General features: G+C 41.3%; 1 protein-coding gene across 2 annotated transcripts; it reads left to right on the top strand.

Moving 5' to 3' along the window:
- The first annotated feature begins 1,679 nt into the window (after positions 1–1,679).
- ndp (norrin cystine knot growth factor NDP) lies at positions 1,680–21,296 on the top strand. 2 transcript variants are annotated; one of them, XM_067604136.1, is made up of 3 exons: positions 1,680–2,025; positions 14,859–15,335; positions 18,202–21,296. In XM_067604136.1, the coding sequence occupies exons 2-3, from the start codon at positions 15,129–15,131 to the stop codon at positions 18,424–18,426; spliced, it is 432 nt and encodes a 143-aa protein (XP_067460237.1). In that variant the 5' UTR covers positions 1,680–2,025; positions 14,859–15,128; the 3' UTR covers positions 18,427–21,296. The 2 variants fall into 2 exon arrangements, with proteins under 2 accessions (XP_067460237.1, XP_067460236.1); XM_067604135.1 differs by lacking the exon at positions 1,680–2,025 and adding an exon at positions 2,395–2,728.
- The last annotated feature ends 5,169 nt before the right edge of the window (positions 21,297–26,465 follow it).

The raw sequence follows: 26,465 nt of genomic DNA, 5'->3' as shown, positions 1-26,465 counted from the left end.
ACTTGATCGGGACAGGGACAACTACCACATCACACTCATAATAGTCATTGGCTTATATGCTGATGTAACAAGCGTGCAACCTGACCTCAACAGCCACAGGGTATGGTCAAAAATGCTAACCGGCCAGTGTCACATCAGTAAGACGGGCTTTTATTCAGGTTGAAAGACTTTGATGTATGTATATATTGAGTAAAGATTTCCAGGCAATGAAGAGAGTTTGTCATGATCTTAAAAAGTAAGTTACTTGTCAATAACTATCACATAGGGACGACATTACTTAGATTTTAATTGCCGTACCATTTACAGACTCACTACAGAGGGTGAATTCATTTGTTACAAGTTGTCGGAAAGCTACTTTTAAGGTAGTATGTCATCTCAGTGTGTCCCCTCCTTAAGCTCAGTCTATCTTCTGTCCTCTGACTTTTTCCTGCGCTCCCTGCCTCTCACTCCACCCCTCTTCCCTCCGCATATGGGATTCACATTTGGCTTTGCTGAACATTCTCTTAATGTGATATTATGATACATTATCTGAAGCCATTTACTCGCTGTCACCACCTCTCACATGGACACAAGCCAAGCGAGACAAAGAGAAGTGGTCAGATTCTGTCCAGGTGAGTTATGACCATTTAATTTGACACTGTTCACAGTGGTGATCATTTACAGTTCCTGAAAGTGTAGTCAAAATACAAACTGTGCTTATGTGGATCTGTGTCTCTCTCTTTCTTTTTCTCTCAAGGAGCCTGTTGGTGGTTTTCACCCTCTCCTGCTGCCGGCTGTAAATCGCCCCTGTCAAAGGTGTGTGTGTGCATGTGTGAGGGAACAGAAGGTGAGAAATTTGGGGGTCAGCCGAGGTCTTTCAGGTAATTGTGCTTCTTAAACTTTTGACCCACTAAGCCCTACTTAGTGTGGTGCAGCTTGCTCCCCTTATTTCCCCCGAGAGTTTAGACTCTGCATACCAGATTGTGTGTGTGTGCGTGTGTGTGTGTGTGTGTGATACAATGAGTATCTGAACATACTTATGCTGTGAGCCTCACACATCTCATCTTAGTCTTTTTCATCTTTTTTGCATATTACTCATTGTTATTAGACCATTTGACAGCCCTTTTTATAAGTAATCAAGCTATCAAAAGTACATTAGCCAAACCTCCTTCTCTCCCCTTCTGTCTGTGTGAAACATGTTGAAAGAATGCATCTTCATACCATAGGCTCTCCATGATGACTTATTTGTCTGGCTGTGTCTTCTTCTCTTCCTCTGGATTCCTTCCAAATCTCAATTAGCAGTTTGTGCCTTCAGCATCAGTGTCAAATTTTGATATCACACTTCTGATTTTGGTAACTTAAACTGTTTAATAAACCACCAACACTGCAAACATTAAAGAAATACAGAAAGAAAAGCCACTGATGTAATGTATCGCAATCATTTGGCAGCGTTTGTGTGCAAAGCCTCAGAGAAGATATGGCCGCTCTTTTCTCACCGCTCTAACAGCGATGCCTCCCTCACTATTAGCTTTCCATTCATCATAGTTTGTCCGTTTTATATCTTCAGGGTGTCTGTCTTCGTATCGAGCCAGGTGAGAATGACGGATGAGGTCGTTACAGTTTGGATCCACTCTGTGCTGGGCTCTGTTGCTTTTGTTTTCATCATTTCCAAACATACAGGCACAGCACCGTCATATAATTGTTTACAGATGAAGACAAATAATCCAAAATGAAAAATCCACCAACTCACGCTGACAATTGACCCGCTGGGTCCTGTATATTTTTTAAAATTTAGTGATGAATGCACCACTTTTTTTTTTTACTTTTACATATATAGTGTTTGAGAAATGAAGTCTTGTGATGAATATAATTTGCAGAACTTTCACGATGAGTGAAGTAGAACATGCTTTGTGCCATGTTTTGTTTTTCTTATGATGACATATTATATTATTTTGCCTGCAGGTGGACAATATCTCAGCATCACGATCCAAACTGCATGAACTGGAGTTACAACATAGAGGTTCCCATCAAGAGAAGATTGCTGAGGTATGTAACCTTCCACTTAACTTCTCTTCTTTTCCTCCCCCTCACCCGCCCCACCTGCACACCCCCACTCCTCATGTCATGGTAGGAGAAAGCGTGTGAAGAAGAAGGCCACAGGGGCCAGTTGTTTTTAAATAAACTAAATCTGCTAACAGTTTTATAACCCTGACCTCGTAAAACTGGCTGCAAGCTTTTGGTCAGCTCTCTCCTGATGGGGCGAGCAGAGCCATCCAGGGCTGGAATTCCCATTTGCCGCTGTGGAGCGTGTCGGTGCGTCAGCTGGTGTGTGTGTGTATGTGTGTGAGAGAGAGAGAGAAATAGAGAGAGAGAAAGGGCGTATGATATACGATTGCTGTGTCACGATCCACATGTGACGAGCGTCCTCACAGGCAGAGCGTCCAGACTGCTCCCTCTTTCTGGTGATTTCCCTGTAAAAGAAAAAGTGAGCGAGTGTGATTGTGGGGCAGGAGAGAGAGAGAGAGAGAGAGAGAAAGAGAGAGAGAGAGAGAGAGAGGAGGTGAGAGAGACAGTGAGATAGAGGGAGGAGAGAGTAGCGTTCAGACAATCAGTGTGTGTGAGAGAGGTAGAAACAGGAGGAGAGAGGAGCTGGCTGGGAAACAATAGTTGAACAACAAATCCAGTGTTGCGTGCAGGATCTCTGCTTCTCTGGATACTTCTGCTGTCTCTCTGCTGCCGAGCGCTGAAGGTAAGATCTGCACCTCAGTATCAGCACACCTGCAGCTCCATGAGGATCCTCCAGCCTTTGAATGCTGGTTTCTACCTTTTTTACCCAATAGGCTGAAGATATATTCTTTCAAAACCTATAGTTACTTTTTAATAGGCTGTAGATGATGTATTGTGATATACAGTACCAGTCAAAAGTTTGGACACACCTTCCCATTCACTCGAATGAGAAAGTGTGTCCAAACTTTCGACTGGTACTGTATGTTTGTTTTACATTTGTGCATTTTTACATAGCTGTACATGCATACTACATGGCCGTACTCACAAGGAGTTTGGGTTCCAAATTCTCCTCTCGTTCGCTCAGTTGCACATCCCGAAGCTCAGGTGCTCATTCCTCTTTTATTGCAGGTATTTTCTGCTCCGCATGAGTCCAGAAATTGCAAGTGGTTATGATTAGGACGCAGTGTGACATGATGTGTAATAGGAGGAAACATGTTTGTGTTGGCTCTGGTGGATACACTAATCAGGCACTGACAGCAAAGCTGGAAGGATAGTGGAACTCGCAGAGCTTGCAGGGAGTGTGTGCGTGTGTGTGTTTTTCTGCGCGCTCAAGTGTGAGGTTAATAGTGGAGTGAATTACTTTAGATGTGTACGTATGTGTGTTTTACAGGTGCGTTTATGTCTGTGAGTGTTTGATTGACTTGGCATGTTCTGTTGGACCCCGAGGCTGCTGGCTTATGGCAGGGGGAGATGATGACAGATATAATAGACTCTGTGGTAGGTAGAAGGAGGAGGAGACGAGCTACCACTTCCATCTAACTGAGAAGGAGAGGCGCGCGCATGAGAAAAAGAGAAAGGGGAAAGGTGTTCAAATGAAAAATGAAGTAACTACAGTAAACTAGGGGATAGTGGGAGGGAAAAGTGGGAAAGAGACAGGAACAGTGAACCCGACAGAGGACAGGCAGTGCCAGAGAGGGATGCAATAAATAGGAGAAACAGAATGAAACTGAGATGTGTGAGACGTGGAGAGGGAGAAAGACAGAGCGGGGGGAAGTGAGAGCGACAGTGAGCCTGACACAAGAAGAGGGGAGAGAGAAAGAGACCGAGACTGTGTGATGCAAAAACATGCGTCCAAACGTCCCTCCGCACTTCCAGTTGACACCAGATGAGAAACAGTTTGTACATTGAGATTTTTTTTTTTTTTGTCTCTGTATGAATCAAGTCTGCATCCGTGCTCTAAAAGTAAAAATCACCTTTGAACTGTTTGGAGAAAAGAAAGGCGAAGAAGAGGAGTAGGAGGTGTGTTTGAAACATCACACATTCAGCCAGGTGCAGATCGACAGCAGTGCTCTGACGGAACAGTGCATGGTGTCGGTGCTCTCATGTTTCATATTCACACACGTGCAAATACACACACACACACGCAGGGGCCTACTGTGAGCGTATTTATTTGGACGGTGTCGAAGCTCCGATAGGCAGTTCACAATGTCTCACCGCCGCAGGAATGTGCTTCTGACAAATGGATGCTCTGCACGAACCGCCGGCCTTCGAGAAGATCCTTAACACCGTCCTGCCAGACAAGCATGTGACAGATCTCTGCTGCCCAAAGAAACCTGGTCCAGCGCGATGAAACAAATACGCCTACGACTCCTTCGCTCGCTCTTTTGAGTGCCTCGCGCTCGGAGCTGAATGGAGGATTGATTTAGTTTCATGCAGTGGTGTTAGCCTGCAGCTCAGTACGTTCTCAGTGATTCTTTCTCTCTGGCGAGGAGGGAGAGAACAGAGGAGGTGGATTTAGGATTTGAGGTGCATGTGTGTTGACCCAGCAAGATTACAGGATCCGTTTCTATCAAAGCAATGTTAACACCACACTCTGAGCGGCTCCTGCACTATGATACACTGAGCGGTGGCCAGAAAGAAATAGAAATCTGAGAGTATTCATACCCTTCCTGTCTGTGTGTGTCTCTGTCCACAGTTTCTGAGAAGCCCAAATTGTAAAGCTAACACAAGCTTAGCTCTGGCTCACATGGCTGCCAGTCACTTGCTGCACACTGCCCTCAAATCCACACTGTTTGTCTTATCTTTACTGGGGGGGATATATTTAGTGAGGAGCTTAGCTTTTAGGAGATTGGCGCGTGGGGAGGGTGTATGTGTGTGTGTGTGTGTGTGTGAGAGAGAGAGAGAGAGAGAGAGAGGGAGTGAAAGTAAATTTGTGTGTGTGTATGTGTGTGTGTTTCGGGAGCTGGCGTCAGGGGACAGTCGAAGAGCTTGGCACTCTGCATGCCAAACTGTGTGTGTGTGTGTGTGTGTGTGTGTGTGTGTGTGTGTGTGTGTGTGTGTGGGGCTGGAGGACAGGTCTGTGGGTCTGTACACTCCCCCCACCTCTCTCCAGTCAGGAATCTGCCCTTTAGTTTATTAAAAGCTGGTGAAACAATGGAGGGAGGTGAGGTTGAGGAGAGGGGGGGGTGAACAGAAAATCATGACGTAAACTCTGGGCACGCTGCCGCAGGGGAGCAAATCAGAAAGGACTGTGATGATGTCGTTGGAAAGAAGGAGAGAGGGAGGGATAGAGGTAAAGAAAGGTGTTTATGATGGCTCGAAAAATTACGCCTCCGCTACCCTACCTGTCATTTCTCCTTTATTCTCGCTCCTCTGGTCTTCTTTGATGCACCTGTTCAGTGTTTTTTGTGAGGCCCATCGCCACCTATTGCCACCGCAGACAGGCCCGACCCCGGACAACAACTGTGTACTCAGCTGCCGGCTGGCCTGGGTGATAAAGCAGTGGATCCCCTCTGAAGATCTGGCTCCTCAGCCCGGCCCATGTGCCATCACATCAGCATCCCAGCAATGTTTAGAGCCCCCTAGAGCAGCATAATGACCATGAGATCACCACACCACACAGCCCCTGTGTATGTATATATGTGTGTGGCTTTGTGTGTGTGAGAACAAAAACCCATAAGTGAGGTGGGCAGGGGATATTTATATATGCACCCCACTGCTAGGAACAAAACGTGGCAGGAATGAGAAATTCTGTTCTACGCAACATATGGCTAGAACAGTTGGGACGCGTCATGGTGTCACTTTTTGTGACAGATTTTGTGACAACGTCATTGTTTCACTTTTACCTCTTGAACAAAAGTCTTTCTTGTGACTTATTTACACCTCATGATTTTTGGACGTTGCTTCAATGTGTCAGTGAATTTTCATAAACAAGGAGAAAAGTCATTAGTGCTGCAACTACCAATTACTTTGTGATTAATCCTCTGATTATTTTATTAATCTTTATTAATCATTTCTATCTATAAATTGTCCAAAATGAAGGGGAAAAAAAGCCTGTCATAACCGTACAGAGCCTGAGATGAAGTCTCTAAATTGCTTGTATTGTCCAACCAACAGTCTAAAACCCAACGATATTTCATTTACAAGCAAATCCTTACATCTGAGAAGCTAGAAGAGGTGAATGTTTGTAAATGTTGATTGACATGTTAATTAATCAAGTAATTATTTCAGCACTATGAGAAAAAACAATTTATTTGACTTTTACTGTTATGTGGTGGTCTTTCTAAGATCCTTCTTTTCCAGTGGTGGAAGAATAATTTAAATCTTTTACTTAAGTAGAAATAGGAATATCACACCATAAAAAAATCCACTACAAGTAAAAAAATTTCTTAAAGTATTGGCTCCACTCAAAAATGTGTTTTTCTTTGTGTTACTTCACTTTGAGCTTGACTGTACAGAACGGTGTTTGTGCAGAGTTTGACACAAGAAGGCTGTTTTCACGATCATCTCCTAAAAGAGGAAAGTTTCTATGTACGCATCAGAAATCTGAGTTTTAACGGGTGGGCTTAGGAGCATGATTTGTGACATCACAAATAGTTTGGAAACTAAATGTGGTCCGGTATGCAACTTACACAAGTGTGATGTGGAAACATGAAGCCTCAGGTGGATTTTACAGAGAAGGAGATGTAGTTTTAAAGATTTTAATAAGGTAACTGGACCTTTTTTGCGGAAAAAAATATATCAAACACATATTATTATTCCAAGCAGAATGTTTTTATATATCTTACAGCATGTCTGGAGAGGATCTTTAAATAAAAGTACAAAAACATCTTTTCAGAAAAATGTACTAAGTATCAAAAGTAAACAAACCCATTATACAGTAGAATGACCGATGTCAGTGTTATATTATTATAGGTCATAATATTATAAACTGTATATCATAGCTTTTTTATGGATTTTTTTTCTGCAAATTAACTTGTATCTACAGCTGTAAAGTAATTCTAGTAGAGTAAAAAAAAACTTTATACCTCTAAATTGTAGTCGGGAAAAAGCATACGCAGTTACATTGCACAACTGCTGAACACCACCACTGTACATCATCAGGTCAGCCCGTGTGTGTGTATGTATGTGTGTGTGTGTGCGTGTGTGGCATCTTTCCCACCGTAGCCTCAAAGAGAGACATCATAATATCTGCCCTCCTAAAGCTTGGAATCACCATCTCATAACTCCGTAAGTCCTAAAGCCTCAAACCAGAGGATAGTGGTATTTAAGGGGGGATTGCATTGTGGTTATGTGGTTTGGCTCTTCCAATATTCTGAACCTGGACTGGATCTTTTTGCAGATACTGGGCACTACTTTAAACGATCTTCCCCTTGGCAATGTTGTTAAAGCTGTGTCTACAAAAATGAAGAGGACTTTACAAAATTTGATTTACTCTATGACATATGATATGTCTTTTAATAAGTAGTAAATTCAGATCTTGGGATAGGTCTCTACACTTAATATGTGTGTAGTTACATATAATACATGCTGTTTAATAATTTCATCTGCCTGTGGGCCTCCAGCTTATGGACTCTAATTAGTTCTTTAGGAATTCCTCCAGGAATTCCACATTAGCCTATTAAAGAGGAAAAGAGCAGGTTTTATGTTTCTGGGCTGTTGTGCCAAATCATTAAAGCTTTCTTTTGTTAGCAATGCCACTTACCTGGAAGGCCAGTCAGGGTGGATGTCTAGGTATAGCTTGAGTCTACAACTGCAACAACTTACCGTTCATTTAACAGTAGCCCTTCCCTGAACGGCAATTGTCCAATCATAGCTTAGCAACCACAATTTGGCACAGCAGGCCTGTCAAGCTTGGATTTCTTCACATACCGAAGTGATGTGCATGAAGTTGTATTCACAGTGATACTCAGCTAAAGTATAAGACGTGTATGTTTGACTAAATTTCCCCAAAATACTATTTTTCTTCCTTTTAATGATAAAACAAAAAGACATTGAAAAAGACATTATCGACTGCAAAATATGATTTCAGTTGTACTTAACCATGATATCATGTATGTAGCATATTTAAGACCCATATAAAAGACTCATTTTAAAACCAGTCAGATGGAAACATTAAAAAGTCAGACAGAGCCAGTGATTTGAACCAACTCATGGAGCTAACATTAATTTAATTAGCTAGATAACTGTAGTTGATAAAATCTACGAGTGTAAGTTGTCGTTTCAGCTGGAAAAATTGACAGTCATCAGCCAGAAATGAGAAGCCTGATTTTGTCACCTCTGTCTGAAATCAAGTACTCATTATTTTAAAAAAATTGTGTGTTGAATCTTGCCCCTATTGGTCCAGGGTCTTTTTATGGCATTTCCAGACAAAATATCCCAGCCGCAAGTCGCCGCCCCGTCCCTTCCCTCTGATAATAAGGTCACCACTCCAGACCACTTCTGCTGGACGCACTACAAACACAGGAAGGTTGTGATAGCTAATTTCTGGACGTCTCCCCACTTCCCCAGGCTTTTGCACGATAGAACCCACTCTCCCCCTTTCTTGTTATCAAATATCTCTTTACTCACTTGAAGCAGGAACAGTGCAGCCACTGTACTCTACAGTTTCACCACATGCTCAGTTTTCGTACTCCACTGAGCTCTGAACGTGGACTGCTGTCACTGAAGTCTGCTTAGAGGATTTACAATGACGAAGCTGAGAACCTGGACATGTGCCTTTCAAACTTTATGTACCTGAAACCAAGGCTTTACACAAGGATATGGAGTAGCCAGCCAGTGGGAAAAAGTAGCTAGCTGTGGGGGTTCGGACGCCCCACACAATGTCTCCCCACGTGGAGAAACATTTTGGCAAAAAGCCCAAATTTGGTGGCCTCTGACATATTCTAATGACACTATTCCATCATATACACTGATCTTAAGTATTGCATATTTTAATGAGTTTGCTAGTTTCCTTCTGGGTGGCATCTTTTCTCTCCCCTTTTCTTCTCTATTGATATACGCCACACCTGTGGACAGTAAACAGGTATGATTTAAGGCAAAGCGAGGCAAATTTATTTATATAGCACATTTCATACCCAACGTGCTTTACAGAGAACATAAACAAGAGTGCAAAAAAAAAACATATGATAAAAACAATAAACGCAAGCAAGCAAAAGAACATAGAATAAAAACAATAAAACCAACAAGCAAATAAATTTAATTTAAAAGAAAATGAATTAAAAGCAATGGTAAACAGGTAGGTCTTTAGCTTGGATTTGAAAGGAGTCAGTATTGTCTCAAGTCTTAGTTTTTCTTGCAATTAGTTCCACATTTGAGCAGCGTAGAAGCTAAAGGCAGCTTCACCATATTTAGTTTTGATTCTGGGAACAACCAGTAATCCAGAACCAGCCAACCTGAGAGGTCTGCAGGGTTCGCACTGGGTCAGGAGATCTGATATGTATCTTGGACCTAAACCGTTCAGTGATTTATGGACAAGCAGTAGTATTTTGAAGTCAATTGAGAACTGGAGTTTTATGCAGGGCTTTTTTGGTCCTTGTTACAACCCTGACTGCAGCACTCTGGATCAGCTAAACCTGTCTGATTGCTGTCTTAGACAGACAGTTCATTTAAGAATGAAGAATGAATTTAAGAACATTCACTTTGTCACACAGAAAGCAGGAGAAAATTACTCAATGACAGGATGACCAAAAATGTAAACTACAGATAAAATGTATGATGTGGAAAAACATATATACTTGATCATATATATTTCTGCAGGAAGTTCCACTACATCATATTTTATTTTTAAAACATGACATTAGTTTACATACATAATTGGTCAAAAAATACAAAGTGCTCTAGGACATTTTAAACTGTAAAAATACAGCGTGAAGCTGACACATTTTCCTTATGACACAAGCCTGTTACTTCATAACATTACGACATTTTAGTGTGTGTTTGCAATACGTCTTAGAGATGGCTCTGCTGTAAAAAGAGAAATGTAAATAAAGATAATTCATTCATTCATTCATTAGGCCCCTAAATGTCAGTGTGACACATATGGAAAATGCTGCACTTTCAGTGGACTTTTTTATATTTACTTTGCAATCGTCAAGTTGCCGCCACCGGTGTTCTCCAAAGGCCATCTAATGAGGATGTCCCCTGTCTGTGCAATCAATGCAATTCTTAATGTGTTTTGTCATTAATTATTTTACTAATATAAGTCAAACATTGAAGACAACTCTCCGCTCTCCACTCAGCAGAACACAACCTCTCAGCTGAGCGCACACACACATTCATACAGACAGATGGCACATGTCCCTATCATCATGTTCACATTGTTTTGAAGCGGAGGCTAGTGGTCGTAAATGTACACACATAATGAATCACAACTTTTTAATCAAAACTATTTTATTAGAATCAAAAATTAATATAATAAAGTAGCCGACTGGACTTAAATCAGTAGTCAGCTGTTTGGCCAGCAGCCGGTGCTTATGGAAACCTCTGCCTAAAATGTGAAACCATGAACTCGCTCACTGTATTGTCCCTTACTGCAGGCTGTTTCTAAACTCAAACTTATCTGAATGCATTTCAAGAAAGATAAGATGGCTTTGTGTTCCAAAAAGTCAAACCTTGTCAAATGGAAAATTTGACTTTCTTGCTGGAGGTTTACTGGATGGCGCCTGGCCTTGCAGCAGATTTTTATTCAATCGTCATCAAGTGAAGTTGTTTACTTTATTCGAGCTGAAATTTCATGGGTAATTCAGAGTGAATGACTTGTATTTTGTTGAGCTCTGCTGCCAACATAGCTTGCTTTTTGTAATGAAAACAGCACAGACCCAAGGTGATATAGTTTTGATCCAAAACTCCTCCCAAACATAATCAACCCAAAGCACAGATTTGGGCTGAAAATTGGACCTCAACAGTACAACTGATGGGTACAGATGTTTAGAGTTGATCTGTTTCGGGTATAAAGGAGGAGGTGATTGAAGCAGAAAAATGGAGGGACATGTTTTGGGAGGATAATAGTAGAGGAGGAAGGGTGCACTTTAAGGTGGAACACAATACTTAAATTCCACATGATAGATCCAGGAAAGATACAGACCGTAATGGTTATGGGTTCGCCACTCATTATACTTGGGATGGGATTTGGGGGATGGAGTGGAAGGGAGGATCCAGCGGCTGTTTGTGAACATCCGGGGCTCTATAAATCTGAGTCCAGGGCAGATGTGGGTGAGCTGGGGGAGAGAAGGACACACTGGTGCTTATGCTGCCCCAAACCTCCTGACCTTGTTTACTTCTGCTTCAACCTACGGTACATTCAGGCAGGGAGGCTGCCAGGCGTCACGCACAGATAAGCACTCAGTTAGCACATGCACACTGCAGTAATGAACTCACTCACTCCGATACTATCTCCATATATTCTCCTAAAAGCCCCCATTATCTGAGCCAGCTGCCATTCGTAACTTTGTATTGATGTCACCAGCTTTCAAAGCTTAAGCGTGAGTCACCAAAAGAGACGGTAATTATGATGTGTAGTCACCTTGCAGTGAGGGATGTCCCTGTTTGCATACCAATGCAGTTAGAGCAGGGCTGCCTCAGCTGGCTGCATAACAGGCAGATGACAATCAATAGAAAATCATCTCTTTGCTGCACATGAAAAGGTAATATGGTGGGAATGTCTGGCTAGCTCCACTAATTGTTAGTCAGAAAGGACAGAGCTGGCAGGGGACCAAAATGACAACATTCGGGGTAGATTACAGTTTATTTGGCTTGTTCTGATGTTTACTAGGTGGATCACTCTTTATCATTATCTTTGTTTGCTTTGCTTCTCTGTAGGGCCGGAACCTGTTGTCTGTTTAACAAAAACTCATGTTCTGAAAGGGAATTTGTGATTGACGAGGAAATACTAAGGATGTTTTTCTCGTGTGACCATAAATACAGTTGTGATGTTTGACCTTAATTGATTTAACATGTTTTCACCTTATAAACCCCTTTTAATGGATTTAGGGGATGCTACAATCTAATATATATCGTCTGCTCCTCCATGCATGGCTGGATTACCAACTGGGCAAAGCGGCAAACTGCCCCAGAGACCCAGACCCACAGAGGCTCCAAAATTCCCATATTCACTGCATGTAATTGGTTTTGGTATTTTAATTAGTTGCAGATTTAATAGAGAATTTGAAAAAAAGGCTTGTATTGTGCTCACATGTTACATATTCCTAAATAAAGTTGTGTTAAATCAAATTACAGCAGACTAAAGTGATCTGCAGAAAACCTGGGGCAAGTGAGTAATATTCCGGCATAGGAGTACTGATTGGTTTCTAGGTCTCTGGGCACATAATGAAGCTGCCATGTGTACTTTCCTGTGTGCAGTGTACCAAATGGGAACTTGGAGGCCACAGGACAAATACAATATAGCACAAAGGGTGGTAAGTGTGGGTTCTAGGGGGTCACTTGGGGCCCAACTGCAAATTTTCGCCTTGGGTCTCCCTTGCAGGTTAATCCCACCATGCATCCATGTAGAGTTTCAAAAAGGTGGAGGTGGACATATAGATATCTTGTGAAAACTATATCCCATACCTCCATAAGTCTCATTTTAATTTGGGCTAATCTGTATAACATTTGTCCTACTTCATTGTGTCTTGTATGACAAACATCATATTGATTTCTTCTGGGCCATTACAGCAACTCTGAGAACGTAAATGATCCTATGCACAAGACAACCGCACTAATGATGCTAACAGTAATACCAGCAGCAACTGGGATAACGGGTCGCTGTAACGCTCGGCCAGGTACAGCTGGCAGCGCTGGAGGTGCTGATGGATGCTGGCTGCATAACGCAGCCTGTTGCTCCGAGAAGACTGGGCCGTCTGCTATGTAAACCCTGCAGCACATGTTCAACAGGCCAACGAAACATCTCAGGGAGTATTTATTTTAACAGGCCAAATGATACTTCTATTTCTCTCAAGAGGAATGTTCAGGTTAAATTATTCCCCTTAGAAAGAAAAACATTGGGGTTGAAACGAGGGGGGGTTGAAGATGGAGGGGTGGTGGAGGGGGGTGTATTAGGGTTTCGGGTGAACTTGATGTATTCTGCGAGTTCAGTTCAAATGAGGAAATCAGTGCAGAATTATTCAGCGATGAAGATGGATGCCAAAGAGGGAGCTTTAATAAATAGCTGAATTTAGCTTTTTTTCAGCTTTTATTATGCTTTAGAGTGATATCACTGCCACAGTAATTCAGAGCACAAGGCCACTGACTTCACATTCACCCACTGTTAATAACAACCATAATTATGTTCATGTACACACCGGACACATAAAAAAAGGAGAAGCCGGATGCATTCTCTTAATGTTCAAACTTTGCCAAGTTATAATGTAAGTGTTTACTAAGTGGAGAGTTGCATAAGTACAATGATTTACGATGCATCAGCAAATTAAAATGAGTTGCATCACATAAACCAGTTCTTTTGTACAGTATATGTAATATGTAACATGGTCAATGATAATGATGTAAATGAATATGTTAACTGGGAAGATTTTCAGTTACATTTCACAAAAATAACACAACATACTTCAAATTACAAAATCTTATGCCAATAACATTAAATAAAATGACTTATAATGTCAGCTAGCTAGCTAGCTAGCTAATCAGATATTTCCATTCTAAACTGCATAAATACTAACTCTGAAAAACATATTTCTGTTTGCACAAAACAAAGTAATACATTTACAAAGAATAAGAGTTAAATTTAATATACTGCTGCGCCCTAAAGTTTTTATGGAAAATTTGCTACAGCTTGTGATGTTATAGTCACCTCCTGTTTACATAGTTGATAACTTGATTGGGCAGCACAACTCCTAGCAAGCAATTTACACATTACTAAAGTCTACACTAGCTAAATTTCTCAAGTTTTAGTTTTAGTAAATCACTAACCTAAAACTGGCTTGTAGTTACTTTGGACGGACTTTATACACAAACTTGTAGCTGGTCCAACCCAATCCATTAGTCAAGCTGTGTGAGAGAAAGTTATGAATGTAAATGCATTCATATACATCTCAACATAAAAAGCCTTGAACACATATTTCTATACAGACCAGCTTAACAGTAATAATCTATATTTATTTAAATTCTTGAACCATAAACCTCAATCATCATGCACCTTTTACGTTCCGTGACCCCACATGTACACACACCTCTCCCTAATTCACAACACATTGCCTATTAGCAAACCTACCTCAGCTTCTCTAACTGCAGCCAGCACCAAACTCCCTCTTAACACGAACCCTATTGTCAGGAGGACAATAAAACTATGAAGTTGGAAAAAGAAAAAAAAACTACATAAATACATGTGAAAATATGCTGCGGGACTGGCAGAGGGTTTGCAGTCATAAGAGGGCTTGTTGGGAGAGCGATTTGTTTTAATGAAAAAGTCATTCCTGGGGAGAGGAAAGGGCCTGGCTGCAGGCTGTTTGTGCATGGCTTAAGTTTCTCCTCTGTAATAAAAGCACCAGAACTTGTGCGTCTACATGTGTGCAGTGTGTGGGTGTACAGGAGACCATGGAATAAAGTAGGCAGCCAGGGTTTCACGATATGTATCACACACCCACAATGTCCTGGATAGTCTGCAGACTCACACACAGATCAACCAGTCAATCACCAAAACTGGCAAAAATATCTATGATCCACTACATCCACAACACTGTCCACTATAAACACACAAAAGGGAGCGTGTGATTTTTCCTACAGCACTAATAGTGGTTCCCATGGATGTACAAATGACTAATAGACATAACATACAGCCTACACACACAGTATTGTTTCTTTTCTTGCTTTTATCTGTTCATGTTCCCACTGATGCCTTGTTGTTTGTCTTCTTCTTCCAGACTGTGGTGGATCCAGACAGTGGGGGATGGAGCGGCCCCACGAAGCAACCCTCCGTCTACTTTTCTCCCTACAGCTGGCTGACCTTGAACCTCCAGTGTACTAGCAGGCAGCAGCGAGAGAAAGAGAGACACTGACGTCGTTCTTTGTGAGACCCTGAAATACAAGTTTGGGCGAGAGACGGAAAGAACTTGGAGAAAGATCGTGAGAAAGAGAAGGAAACAGAGAGAGAACGTGAAAGTGTGGATCAAGAGCCTTAGGGTGGCCCGATCATGAAACCCTCAATCACTGTGGGCTCCCCTTCTGGCCTGCTGCTGGTCCTGATGTGCTGCCCCCTGCTGGGCTTGGTTCACTCTGCCAGCAGCAACAAGGCCAGCGATAAGGGACACCCACATCTGGGAGACACTGATCCAGAGCGCTGCATGAGGCACCACTTTGTAGAGACCATCACCCACCCAATTTATAAGTGCAACTCCAAGGTAAGACACAACTATGCACCTTAAGTCAATCTGCTCCACTGTGGTCACTCGCTCATTTTTGGTAACAAGTTGTTTAAGGGAACAGGGTCAGAACACCTGTCAAATGAACTAATTTGTTACAAATATCAGGGAAACAGTCTGTTCCAAACCAAATCTCTGAGACGCAAAGAAAGCCCCAGAGCCCCGGCCAAAAAATCCTCCAACAGTAACTAAGAGTCATTTATCTCACATACATTTTTCTCTCTACTAGTATTACTCTTGTTGCCCCTCGAAAGCCTTCTCCATTCGGTCAGTCCAGTGTCTTCTTTTCTCTTTTACTCTCTTTATCTCCCTCTCTCCATCATTTAGACGAGTCACGCTTCGTTTCTCAGGGAGTGTGTATGTGTGTGCGGCGCTGGACATGGGCCACGCTGCAGACATATTCTGCACCTCAGCTGGGACTCAGTTTTGGCTTCAGTGGATGTCTCCTTGTCAGCCTCCCACCTCTGCCAGGGGCTAAAGGGAGAGAGATGAGGTGAAGAAAAGTGGATAGAAACCTATGGAGATGTGAACGTTCTGAATTGTCACACAGCTGAGAGACACTTTACGTAAAGAGACTGATGATCCATTGAATCACGCCAAACATGTGACTGCGATTGTGGAAGGGCGCTGTCAGTTTTCTTTCCTTTTGTTTTTCCACCAGTACAGTTGTTCTTCTTGCGTGAGCGATCAGTTCTTTGGTCTTTTTTTAATATTCTGACTCTTGAGTACACAGAGCAGGTGGCCAAACCACAGCTCAACTCAGGCGAGGCAGGGCTGAACACACTCACAGCGTGAGTTGGGATTTCTATTACGGTACACAGTGAACTGACTGGAAGCCCAGCTGAGCAACTGTTTTACACCTCAGTATTTACAGCTCACAGAATCCACCTGCACAACAACTTGCTCATCGTCTGTGTATGTATGTATGGAAGTGCGTGTGTTTGTTTGGCTGTGTGTACGGGGTAAGTGTCTGTGTTGGAAGAGGTGGGACAAACGTATGTGTGTGTGTGTGTGTGTGTATGTGTATGTGTGTGTGTATGTGTGAGTGATTTATGTCTGGGCCTGCTGTTAAATATTTTTGTTCATGTGAAAGTGATCTTTGAAGGAGATTAATGGATCAGCTCCTGCACGTAGTCCACACTTGATAAATTTATTGACACCAGATAAATTAATTGAATAGCTATGTGTCAGTACATTTGTTGGGTCACAATAAGCCCATATATGTAGTACCTAAAAAGGATAACAGCTGATGCTAGGGAACAAGCAATCAGCGATCCAAAGGAACGAAGAACACACACACATGGAAATTGCAGGTCAAATCGTAGCCATTCAATCAATTTTATAGCTTTTGTGAGAAATCACTTTTTTCATCAGTTTCAGTGCCTCAGCTGCTGTATCTGTGTTGAATGTTTATTTGGAAAGCACAATGTCATACAGAAGCAATTCTAAGTGCTTTATAGGGTGATAAAACAATAAAAAAAATTGGTGAGGACATTATACACACGCACACAAACACACACACACAGTAAAAAATTCAGATTTTTTGACAATAAAATCTCAAGGCCATTGTGTTAAATTTGGTTGGTTTAGTTTAATTGACTCTATGAGAAGGAAAGTATGAAATCACACAACTATAAAAATGTCAACGATGACACAATAAAGACAGAGACTTATTTGTATTGTGGTCCTTGATTAAAGATGATAAAGATGCAGGAGCCATCTTCTCTTCACAACCACTCAGCAAACTACATCCATTGATGAAGACTGTGAAATGTTGGTTGAAAGCTGAGTGGACCTTGAGTCACTTTTTTTTTGTCTGTCTATTTCCAAGGTTAAGAATGAACTTTTTGCTCTAAACAAATTCAGAATGTTTTTGTCGTTGCACCAGTCACTGAATTCATCCAAATGTGACCCACAACCTTAAAGGGAATTAATCTGAAGAGCTGAGCTTTTGATGACACCGCTGGAGAGTCCCCCTTGCTGGTTTAAATACATGAAGCGATGAATGACCATCCGCAGTAGCTGCTTTTTTTATCAGCTGGTCATGAATTAAAGAAGGAACAGGAAAGGTGCCGACAGAGAGGAGGAAAGGAATTGTTGCTGTTTGACAGTCTGATCCTCAGCTAGGACAAAGACAAATGGTCTTAAAGTGGCGACAGCACTCCTGCTGCGTATGTGTGTGTGTGTGTCACCCTGCCATGGCCCCAGACAGGCCTTTGTCAAAGTGGGTACATGGGTGGCGACACACAGCAGCTGACAGAAGGACATGACACAGGAGTCTGTTTAGGGAGGCGACAGGAATGTAGTGACCCACAGTGGAATGCCAGCCTGACGGTCACAACACTAATCAGGCCAGTGCTCTGTATGTGCATACATGTGTCTGAGTGTGCGGGTGTGTGTGAATCAACAGGTCAGACTTGGGAAAAGCTTGATTTTCCCAAGTCTGATTGAAGTTTTGTTCCCACCACCAGTATCAGCACAGGATAGCTTGCATCATACATGACTCTGGATGCAAAAAAAAGGGACAAGATATGAGCTTCAAATGCAAACCTCATGCAAATGACTGTGTGTGACCCTGAGCTTTGAGCTGCAGCAGGTGTAGGAGTGAGTGACTGGTCTCGTTGATATCTCTCAGTTTGCAGGTGCAGGACTGAGGCTGGGAGACTTAACGTGGGAGACATTCTGAACGCAAACGGACCACTAACTTTTAGACTCAAACACTGCCTCATTGTACCCAGAGAACCTTTTTTCTCATCCCTGACAGGGCGTGAAGGTCATGAAGAACCTGGGTGAATGACTTGTCTGTACTTTCTTAACATTGCCTTTTCTGCATGCTGTGTTCCAGATGGTGTTGCTGGCGCGCTGCGAGGGCCACTGCAGCCATACGACCCGTTCCGACCCCCTCATCTCCTTCAGCTCGGTGCTCAAACAGCCATTCAAAAGCACCTGCTCCTGCTGCAGGCCCCACACCTCCAAGCTGAAGGCAGTGAGGCTGCGCTGCGCCGGCGGGACTCGCATTACGGCCACTTACAGATACATCCTAGCCTGCAACTGTGAGGAGTGCAGCTGAGCAGGGGAGCAGCACCCTCCCATATCCTCAAAACTCTGTAGACCCAGCATTGTTATTGGCCTCGGGCCTCACTGTAAAGCTATCCAGAGCATTTTGGTTGATTATTGGATCAAAATATTGCCCCAGAGGACAGCCGCTCAAGATGCTTGTTATCATCTTGGGAGTGATCATTTGGAGCAAGCGTACCACCCTCATGTAGGCCTTAAAATTGATGTGCCCTTGGGATTCAGACAGAACAGAATTTACCCTCTCCATTATGTGCATTCAATCAGTGCAAATCATATGAAGCATATTTCTCCAGCACACAAGGCCAGACACCACAAACTGCTGCTCCCACAGGCCGGTTGGAGACCCTCCTCGCTGCGGAGACACGCTGCACTCATTACAGGCCTCTGTAATTCATAACACACACGCTCATGAACCGCAGTAAGAGAGCTCATTACAAATGTCTGTAACAGCCTTCTGCCAGCTCCATAAAAAACCCACCATGCATTTGACAACAAAACAACATGCCTCATTAAAAAGCAGCATGGGAAAAGATGAGGCTCAATAAGAAGCAACGGGTCCACAAAAGCTCAGACATGTGGTGGATGTATAGACGAGCACCTGCGCCGTGCTTATTCACCCAATAACATTTTACACACTCCCTGCAGACTTTCATCTAGCCGTGTAAAACATGACGAATGCTGACAGGAGAGCTCATCAGGTGAACAATAAAAACATAGTGGCAGACAGTGTAAAGAGAACCTGTGAACGAAAGAAGACCAAGGAGAAAGGTTTGGCCAGCCTCTGGATGGTGGTACGGACTGTCAATAGACTGTCAAGGCTATCAGTGTTAAATGTAATCTATTCTATTTGAATCTTTGTGATGTTCCTGTCAACATTATTGAAACCGTAGCTACTATCATGCCGGATTTATAAAACTGCCGCTTTTGCCTGTCTTGTATTGTTCCTAACATGTCTAATGTTTTCACTTGGAAGAAACACTCCAGTCATCTGCATACGTCTATAAATCCTGTGAACATTAACCTCCTGGTCCACCATGGTGAAAACATAACTTCAGACTTCACTCTGTATGTTTGCCAGGTTGTAATACTCTAATCAAAATCCTTGGACATCAGAACATAAACTTTAAAATTAACAACTCAGTCTCATTGTTCTAACTGTGGTTTCTTCTACCATTAAAATTCCAGTTCCTCAAACCACAAAGAACTCATTGCATACATTTTGAATTTGAACAAATAAATAGGGAGGAGGGTTCATGGAAACACAGGCCGTAGTAATTAGAATTTTATAAACAACTGAATACTTTATTGTAATTTAACCACCACTGTTAAAAAATGTAATTTAAATTTAGTACCATTGAATTTCTAGAATTATAATATAGTACTACCATCTGTCTGGCTTTACATGGTTTGAATTCCCCTCTTTGTAATTTCCAGAAGGTTTCAAGATCTAAAAATTCAAGTCAGGTTTGCTTTAAATGAAGGCCGAGACTACACTTAGACACCAAAATTCAAGATGTAAAATTTAAACTTGAACATCAGCGCTAACAACAGTAATCAGTCGAGCCTGATTGAATTAATCACATCTCTGTCCCAGCAGGTTATTTCTTGTCACTCACCAGTCATAACCCAAGAAAGAGAAATCTAGATACATGACTGGAAACCTCAGATACTGAAATTTTCTAAAAAATAATTTTTTTTAAATTGCACCACTTGAAAAAAACAAAGAAGGGAATTCAAACCACATGCATTCAGAATAAAATATATATATTAAAAGTAAAATATTTCAATGCAAACAAATGGTATCTGCTGCAACAGCATGTCCAACAAACATCACTGTACTGACTCACAGCTCTGGTAAACTGTTAGCAGAGTGAACAGTAGACTGTGAGGCTTATATCAGTGGGATCAAATTAAAAACCATAATGCTGGATTTCATGCGTCTGTCATTTCCTGTGAACCGCTCATGCGTGTGAAGACAATTTGAATCCAGCGCAGACAACAATGAAAACTACTAAATATACTGTGTGTGTATATACAGAATGTAAATACATTCAGTGGCTAGTGCTGAAAAAATGCAGACCAAAAAAATAATAAAGAAAAATGGGGATTAATTTCAGTAGTGGTTAAAGTTCACAATTATGCATCCAGTTGTTTATAAAAAATTAAATTATTATGGCCTTTCTTTGCTTCCATACTGTTTTAGATCTCATCAGCCAGAAATGTAAATATGAAGCTATGAAGTCTCTTTGATGACAAAAAGTAGTTCAGCAGCTGGTCGTTCTGATGATCACAGTTCTTGCAAAATCACGACAGACTTGTAACCTTTACTGAAAAACACCTGGTGCCCCAATTTCCACCAACCTGTCACTCCCCAGCATGTGTTCAAATAAAGCAGAACAGCTACAGAGAAACAGAAAAGAAAATTTGGGGTTGGCAGGGTGGTTTAATGGTCAGAGACAGACTGTCCCTCCACCTATCATTATCAGAGATGGACTCACTGTGAGGAGCAAGACACGCTGTGCCTTGACTTTCCTGAGGGAGAATAAAAACAATGTCTCTGTGTGAATTACGTATCCCAGTAAAAATCCATGATCACAGAGCTCTACGACAAATCTGTGCTGCAGTGTCTTACCCTCTCTTTATGATCCTAACTGTTTTCATACACACACACACACACACACACACACACACACCATGTACAGATGTCTTTGTTGTGTTCAGAGCTGAAACGTTACCCTCCCCTGTGAACTCGCACAATAAGCTGTATGTGGACATTTCAATCCCGACTCTAACTGACAGCATGGCCGGCCGCTTCACACGTGAACCTAATAAAATAGTTTTCCCTCCGACTCTGGAGATTAATCTGCCTTTCTTTGCTGTCTCCTCTCACTGTGTCGCTCCTTCATCAATACACACACAACTGCACACACACATTAGTGGAGAGTGGAGGCTTTTCGTGACATGAGGCAGGAGGTATAATTATTTGGGGAACTAGTGTGACAGAATGACAGAGGGGCAAGATAATGGCTGTCATGCTTACGGTAACTGCGCTCTTTCATATGTCCTAGCCGAGGCACATGAAGGAGATAGTTGGCAAGCTCCAGACTTTCTAATTAAAGAAGCCAAGTCTGTTTCCAGGTGTGAGGCAGGCGGGCACATGTTGTCTTTTATACTGTAACCCTCCACATCAGCAGTAATAGACATCACACACACATATTCATCCTTGATCCTAATGATAACCATACAAGCGTTTAATAAAAATCACAGAAAAAGAGGCATTTTATTGGACTGTACCATAGCTGCCTCCTTGTTAAAGAGAAATTCACATCTGTGTGTTTAGCATTCCATTAAAATGCCAGACGTGAAACATGGACAACAGCCATGTGCTGAAGGGCTGACAATACGACCATTCAGTGACTTGTTAAGAGCAGGTTTGTGATTGACCTGTCAGCACATACTTCCTTGAGAAAATATGAACACAATAACCTCGATTGTGCTGAAACATTTATATAGTCTGAACACGCTCACTGATAGCAACATGAGAGCTAATTAGGAAAGAACATTGTGGTGCCTTATGTAATAGCTGAGCATTTTTTGTGATTGTTAGCTTGATGGCAGTGGAAGGAGGTCTCAAGGAGATGTCTAGACAGTAGTAAAAGATGGACCACGTTCAAAGCTTAAATCACCTTGAAATTAAAATCTGTGTTGCTGTGGTAACAATTAACGACATCCGCTGACAAATGAAAATGAGGACAACATGGCTCCATTTGTGGTTCATTAATAGTGTTGTGGAGCAAGAAGTGAGAGAGCAGAGAGTGTTAAAGATAACAGTAACTATAATTTCTTATCTGCTTTTATGATCGAACTTGTCTCATAAGATGTCTGTGTGACTCTTACAATCCTCCAAACAACAAATAAGCAGAGCTGGAAAGCTTGAAGTTGCAGCGAGAACAGCTATAGTTTTTAGTTTAAAACTAGTCCAAAAATGACTAAATTAGTTGTACTAATTATAAGAAGAATTAAACACCTTTGTGCAGCTGACGACCTTCAGCCATGAACACGTTTGTTAGTTCAAAGCTGTAGTTTATTTTAGTTGTCTAACAAGAATTGGATAGACCTGTCTATATACAGTAGTTAGTCCAGAGTTATTACACATTCATCATTCGACTGTGAGTTAGAGAGTCGCACAAAAATGAAGACTGACACATTGTTGTCACCCATCTCAACACTAAAAGCTGTGTTTCCGTGGCAACAATTAATGACACCTGCTGACAAACTGACAAAAACAGGACAATATACTGTACTTCAATTTGTTGCTGGTAAACAATTTTGTGGAGCAGGCTGTAAGAAGGCAAAGAGTTTTGAAGATAACAGTAATTTGTAAGGTCATTTGTTTTACCTGCCATTAGGCCTAATATCTGTCCTGTAAAATGTCTTTGTGACTCTTAAAGTCTAACTGAAAATAAATTGTACATATCTGCCATAAATAACTTGTTCTGTGTTCTCATTTGAAAAACTGTTAGTTATCTGTGTATAAGATGGAAAATCTGTTACCATACAATCAATCAAATCTTACATAAAGCGATAACGTGTCGTTCTATCACATGCAGAGCAGGCGGTCACACTGAGCCTGATAGCATCCTGTTACACAACACAAGAGCCACACTAAAGAGTCTGAACAACCCACATTAGCTTTGCTGCTAAAGTCTGCTTCTTATCTAACTTACAAACATGAACACACGTCATGTCCTGCAGTTTAGCTTGTTGAACGAGCCACCAAACAAATATTCACTAACATCAGTTAGCAGGCTAGGTAGCTAATTAGCTGCTCAGCTGCTGAAAAAAAACTTATTAATCACACTGCAAGCAAATAGGAATATGAATTAACATAAATGGGCTTGGTTTGAAGTTTATGGTAGTTGTACTATATGTTAATAAGATGTGTCCAAGTCCATTGTCAGTTGTTAAAATAATAGAAAAACATGATGACTCATGAATTGTGTTTTGCTAAAAATGTTGATGAGCAATCAGTTCTATGGGACAGTTTTTTTAGAGACCTCAGTAATTACCTGGAAAAATATTTATTCTTCACCACTGCTTTACTCATTTCCACATAAAAATCTTCTTGTACTTTGAATTTTTCCACAGGTATACATTTTGTGTTAGAGTGAACGTAAGAAACATTTTTTGTTTGTTTTGTTTTGTTTTGTTTTTTTAAAGCGATTAAAGAGTCTTCATTTATCTGAAGTCAGATGTCTGTCAGATCCCAGTTTCAACTCTGTCTGACTGAAGTCATTTCAGGCTACTGCTGCCCTCTGCTGACAGGCTACACTATACACACACGTAGCTGGATTCAAACACAAAGTATCTCATTATCTCCACTGTGGTCTCAGTATCACACAGTGAAGATGAACATGAGGAGGATGGTGCAGGTACAGTATTTCTTTCTCTACAAACTGTTCTGTGCCCCGCTGAGTCTTGGATAACATCTAATACAGACACCTTCTGGAGGAAAAAGACAGCACCAAGGAATACAATGTGTTCTCATGTTGCTCTGCAGCTATTCTAGACCTATTTCTAAACTTCACCTCCCACACACATCGTCATGGCGACGTCTACACCCTCTCCTTATGTCTGTATGTTATATTTTCTCTGACCCAGCATCCCTCATCTGTCCACCAGTTTTACCTCAGTGATTTTGATAGAGATGATATGAAACGTATATGAAAAGATATGTTTGATGAGTGTTCGTTTAGGTTTCATGTACATCAAGTTAGCTAACAGGACATCAAGACAATGAGGATGAGCTCAAAACAAAATCTTACAAAAGAAGAAGAAATGTTAAAAAATATGAGTTATCGTTAAAACCATATTCATACTTAATAAAATACCTATTGTGTTCTGTGATGCATATGCTATGGTATTCTCATTGCACTTATTTCAATGTAATTTGATCGTGTGGTACATTTTCTCTTTGTTTTTTCTTCTTGAAAAGGACAGCAGGTCGCTATCTTTACCATGTCTCCAGATGATGAGGAACTCTTGAGGTGATCAAATGTCAGAAGTCAGATGTGTATGTATCCCATCTTTCCTTATCTTGTGCTATTGTTGCACATAAATGCTTTCATGTCTTCCCATTCCCCAAAACAGAAATAATTTAATGAAACTTTGGCCACAAAAAATGATGTCAGACTGCGTCTGAATAACTTTTAATCCCAGCTACAGTCTCCAAAAGCTGTATATCGCCATCATTTACACAGATAATTAAAATGGCTTCCTTAAATCCTCACTGAGAACAAGGTAAACTTCTTGCAAGTATCTAATTGAGGGGAAAAATAGCAGAAACACAGAGAATGATGGAGCAAAATCTATGTTTATTTAGCTTTGGGACTGTGAGAAGACATCTCAGGTTTCAGAAGAAGGCCCCATAAAGGATCTTCATCACTTTTACTTGATATTTGACATCATAAGCCCCTTTCAGATATGCACCCTTTTGTGTGTGCCTTTTCTATAGTAATGTGACACATCATCATTGAGCCTTCAGTACTTTACCATGACACATGCCACAATAACATCTACATTGCAGCACATTATCATACAACTCACAGTCCTACTAATATGAGCATTGAAAGCTGCTTCCAGCACTTTTGTCAAAGAAAAGTTAAGACTTGTTGAGGCTGTAGTTAGTAATGTGTTAATTGGACTGCATTATATGGAACGATGTTTCTGATTATACAAAACCAAGTACAGCCTTAAAAATGGCCGTAGCCTTAAATCAACAACAACCTCTCTGACACAATACCTGAACATCACAATCTTGACAAAGTTTTACTCTGTTGCATTGAATTACATCAGACTGTACAGGTGTCATACTAAACTGAAAAATCAGTGTTTCTACTCTTACCTTCCCCCTTCTTCCCCAGTCTCTCTCACACTGCTCTAGTCCCCATAAAGACGGGGATGTGCTAGCGTGGGACTTTAGTAGCTTATTCCATAAATTAGATCAAATGAGGATTAGGATTAACCGCAATCATGGTCAGATTAACCCACTAGGGGGCGCTTAATTTACTATGTACCCACCTGAAAATGAATACATAAATACATTCATAAACCACATTTTATAGCACTCCATGTGAGAAATAGCTCAAAATGTTGCAAAATTTGGACCCTTGTTATTAGGAGGACGGGGCCACAACATATCCATAACAGATCATAAGCTGAGCTGTTCAATAAGATCCTTAGATGTATCATTACTGATGATTAGAGCAGAAATGCTCTAATCAGCCTGGTAACAGAACATGACAAGGATGTATGAACAACACACAGCATGTGCAAAAATCAGCTCCTGCCTAGATGTAACCAACCAACCACAAGAGGGCAACAGAAACTAAAGAATACAAATGTGAAGCCAGTCTGCCTAGGAGGATATAATGCTACAACAAAACATGACAAGTGAAAAACTTTAACTTTAAATGTGGGCTACAGTGTTATCTAGAAAAAGAAAGAAACACTGTATGAATTCAGCAGATGGCAGAACTTTTGTTAAACTACAATAACTGGTGTTTGGGTTGAAGTGGGCACCAAAACAATTCTTTCATTCTTATTGTTTTGGCATGAATACACGCAAATAACATTCTTGAAATACTTTTGAACTGCATCTTTATCATAAAGGTCTGATTATTGAGACCCAGAGTTTGGAGCCAGAGGGGCTTTACCCTGTTAAAGAAAAAATAATTTACTTCTTCAAAAAAAAAAAAACTTAATTTGATAGAGTAAAAAAATCCTTTCCTTGCCAAGCATTTAAATTATGATAGTATGAATAAAAGATTTACAGCAGCTTTGATTGATAAGAAGAGACCTTAGGCCGGACTGTCATAGCACCAACATAGGAGCGAAGTCCGCGTGCTAAACTGTTTACTGCTGAGTGTAAATGAGGTAAAAAAGTGATGTCTCTGCAGGTGTATGACAGCTCCTAATAATCCTCCCTATCCACAGACCAGTGCGTTGCTTTACTATCGGTGGGCGGAGTCT

Source organism: Thunnus thynnus, chromosome 11 (assembly GCF_963924715.1).
Source record: "Thunnus thynnus chromosome 11, fThuThy2.1, whole genome shotgun sequence".
NCBI classification, from domain to species: domain Eukaryota; kingdom Metazoa; phylum Chordata; class Actinopteri; order Scombriformes; family Scombridae; genus Thunnus; species Thunnus thynnus.
Note: the sequence above shows the minus strand (reverse complement) of the source record. Positions and strands in the feature narration are given on the sequence as shown.

What these genes read in the sequence shown, in the direction of transcription:
- ndp (XM_067604136.1), top strand. Translation starts at nt 15,129, where the DNA reads ATGAAACCCTCAATCACTGTGGGCTCCCCTTCTGGCCTGCTGCTGGTC. An exon ending in TTTATAAGTGCAACTCCAAG is followed by an intron (nt 15,336 to 18,201) that starts GTAAGACACAAC and finishes GCTGTGTTCCAG; the next exon opens with ATGGTGTTGCTGGCGCGCTG.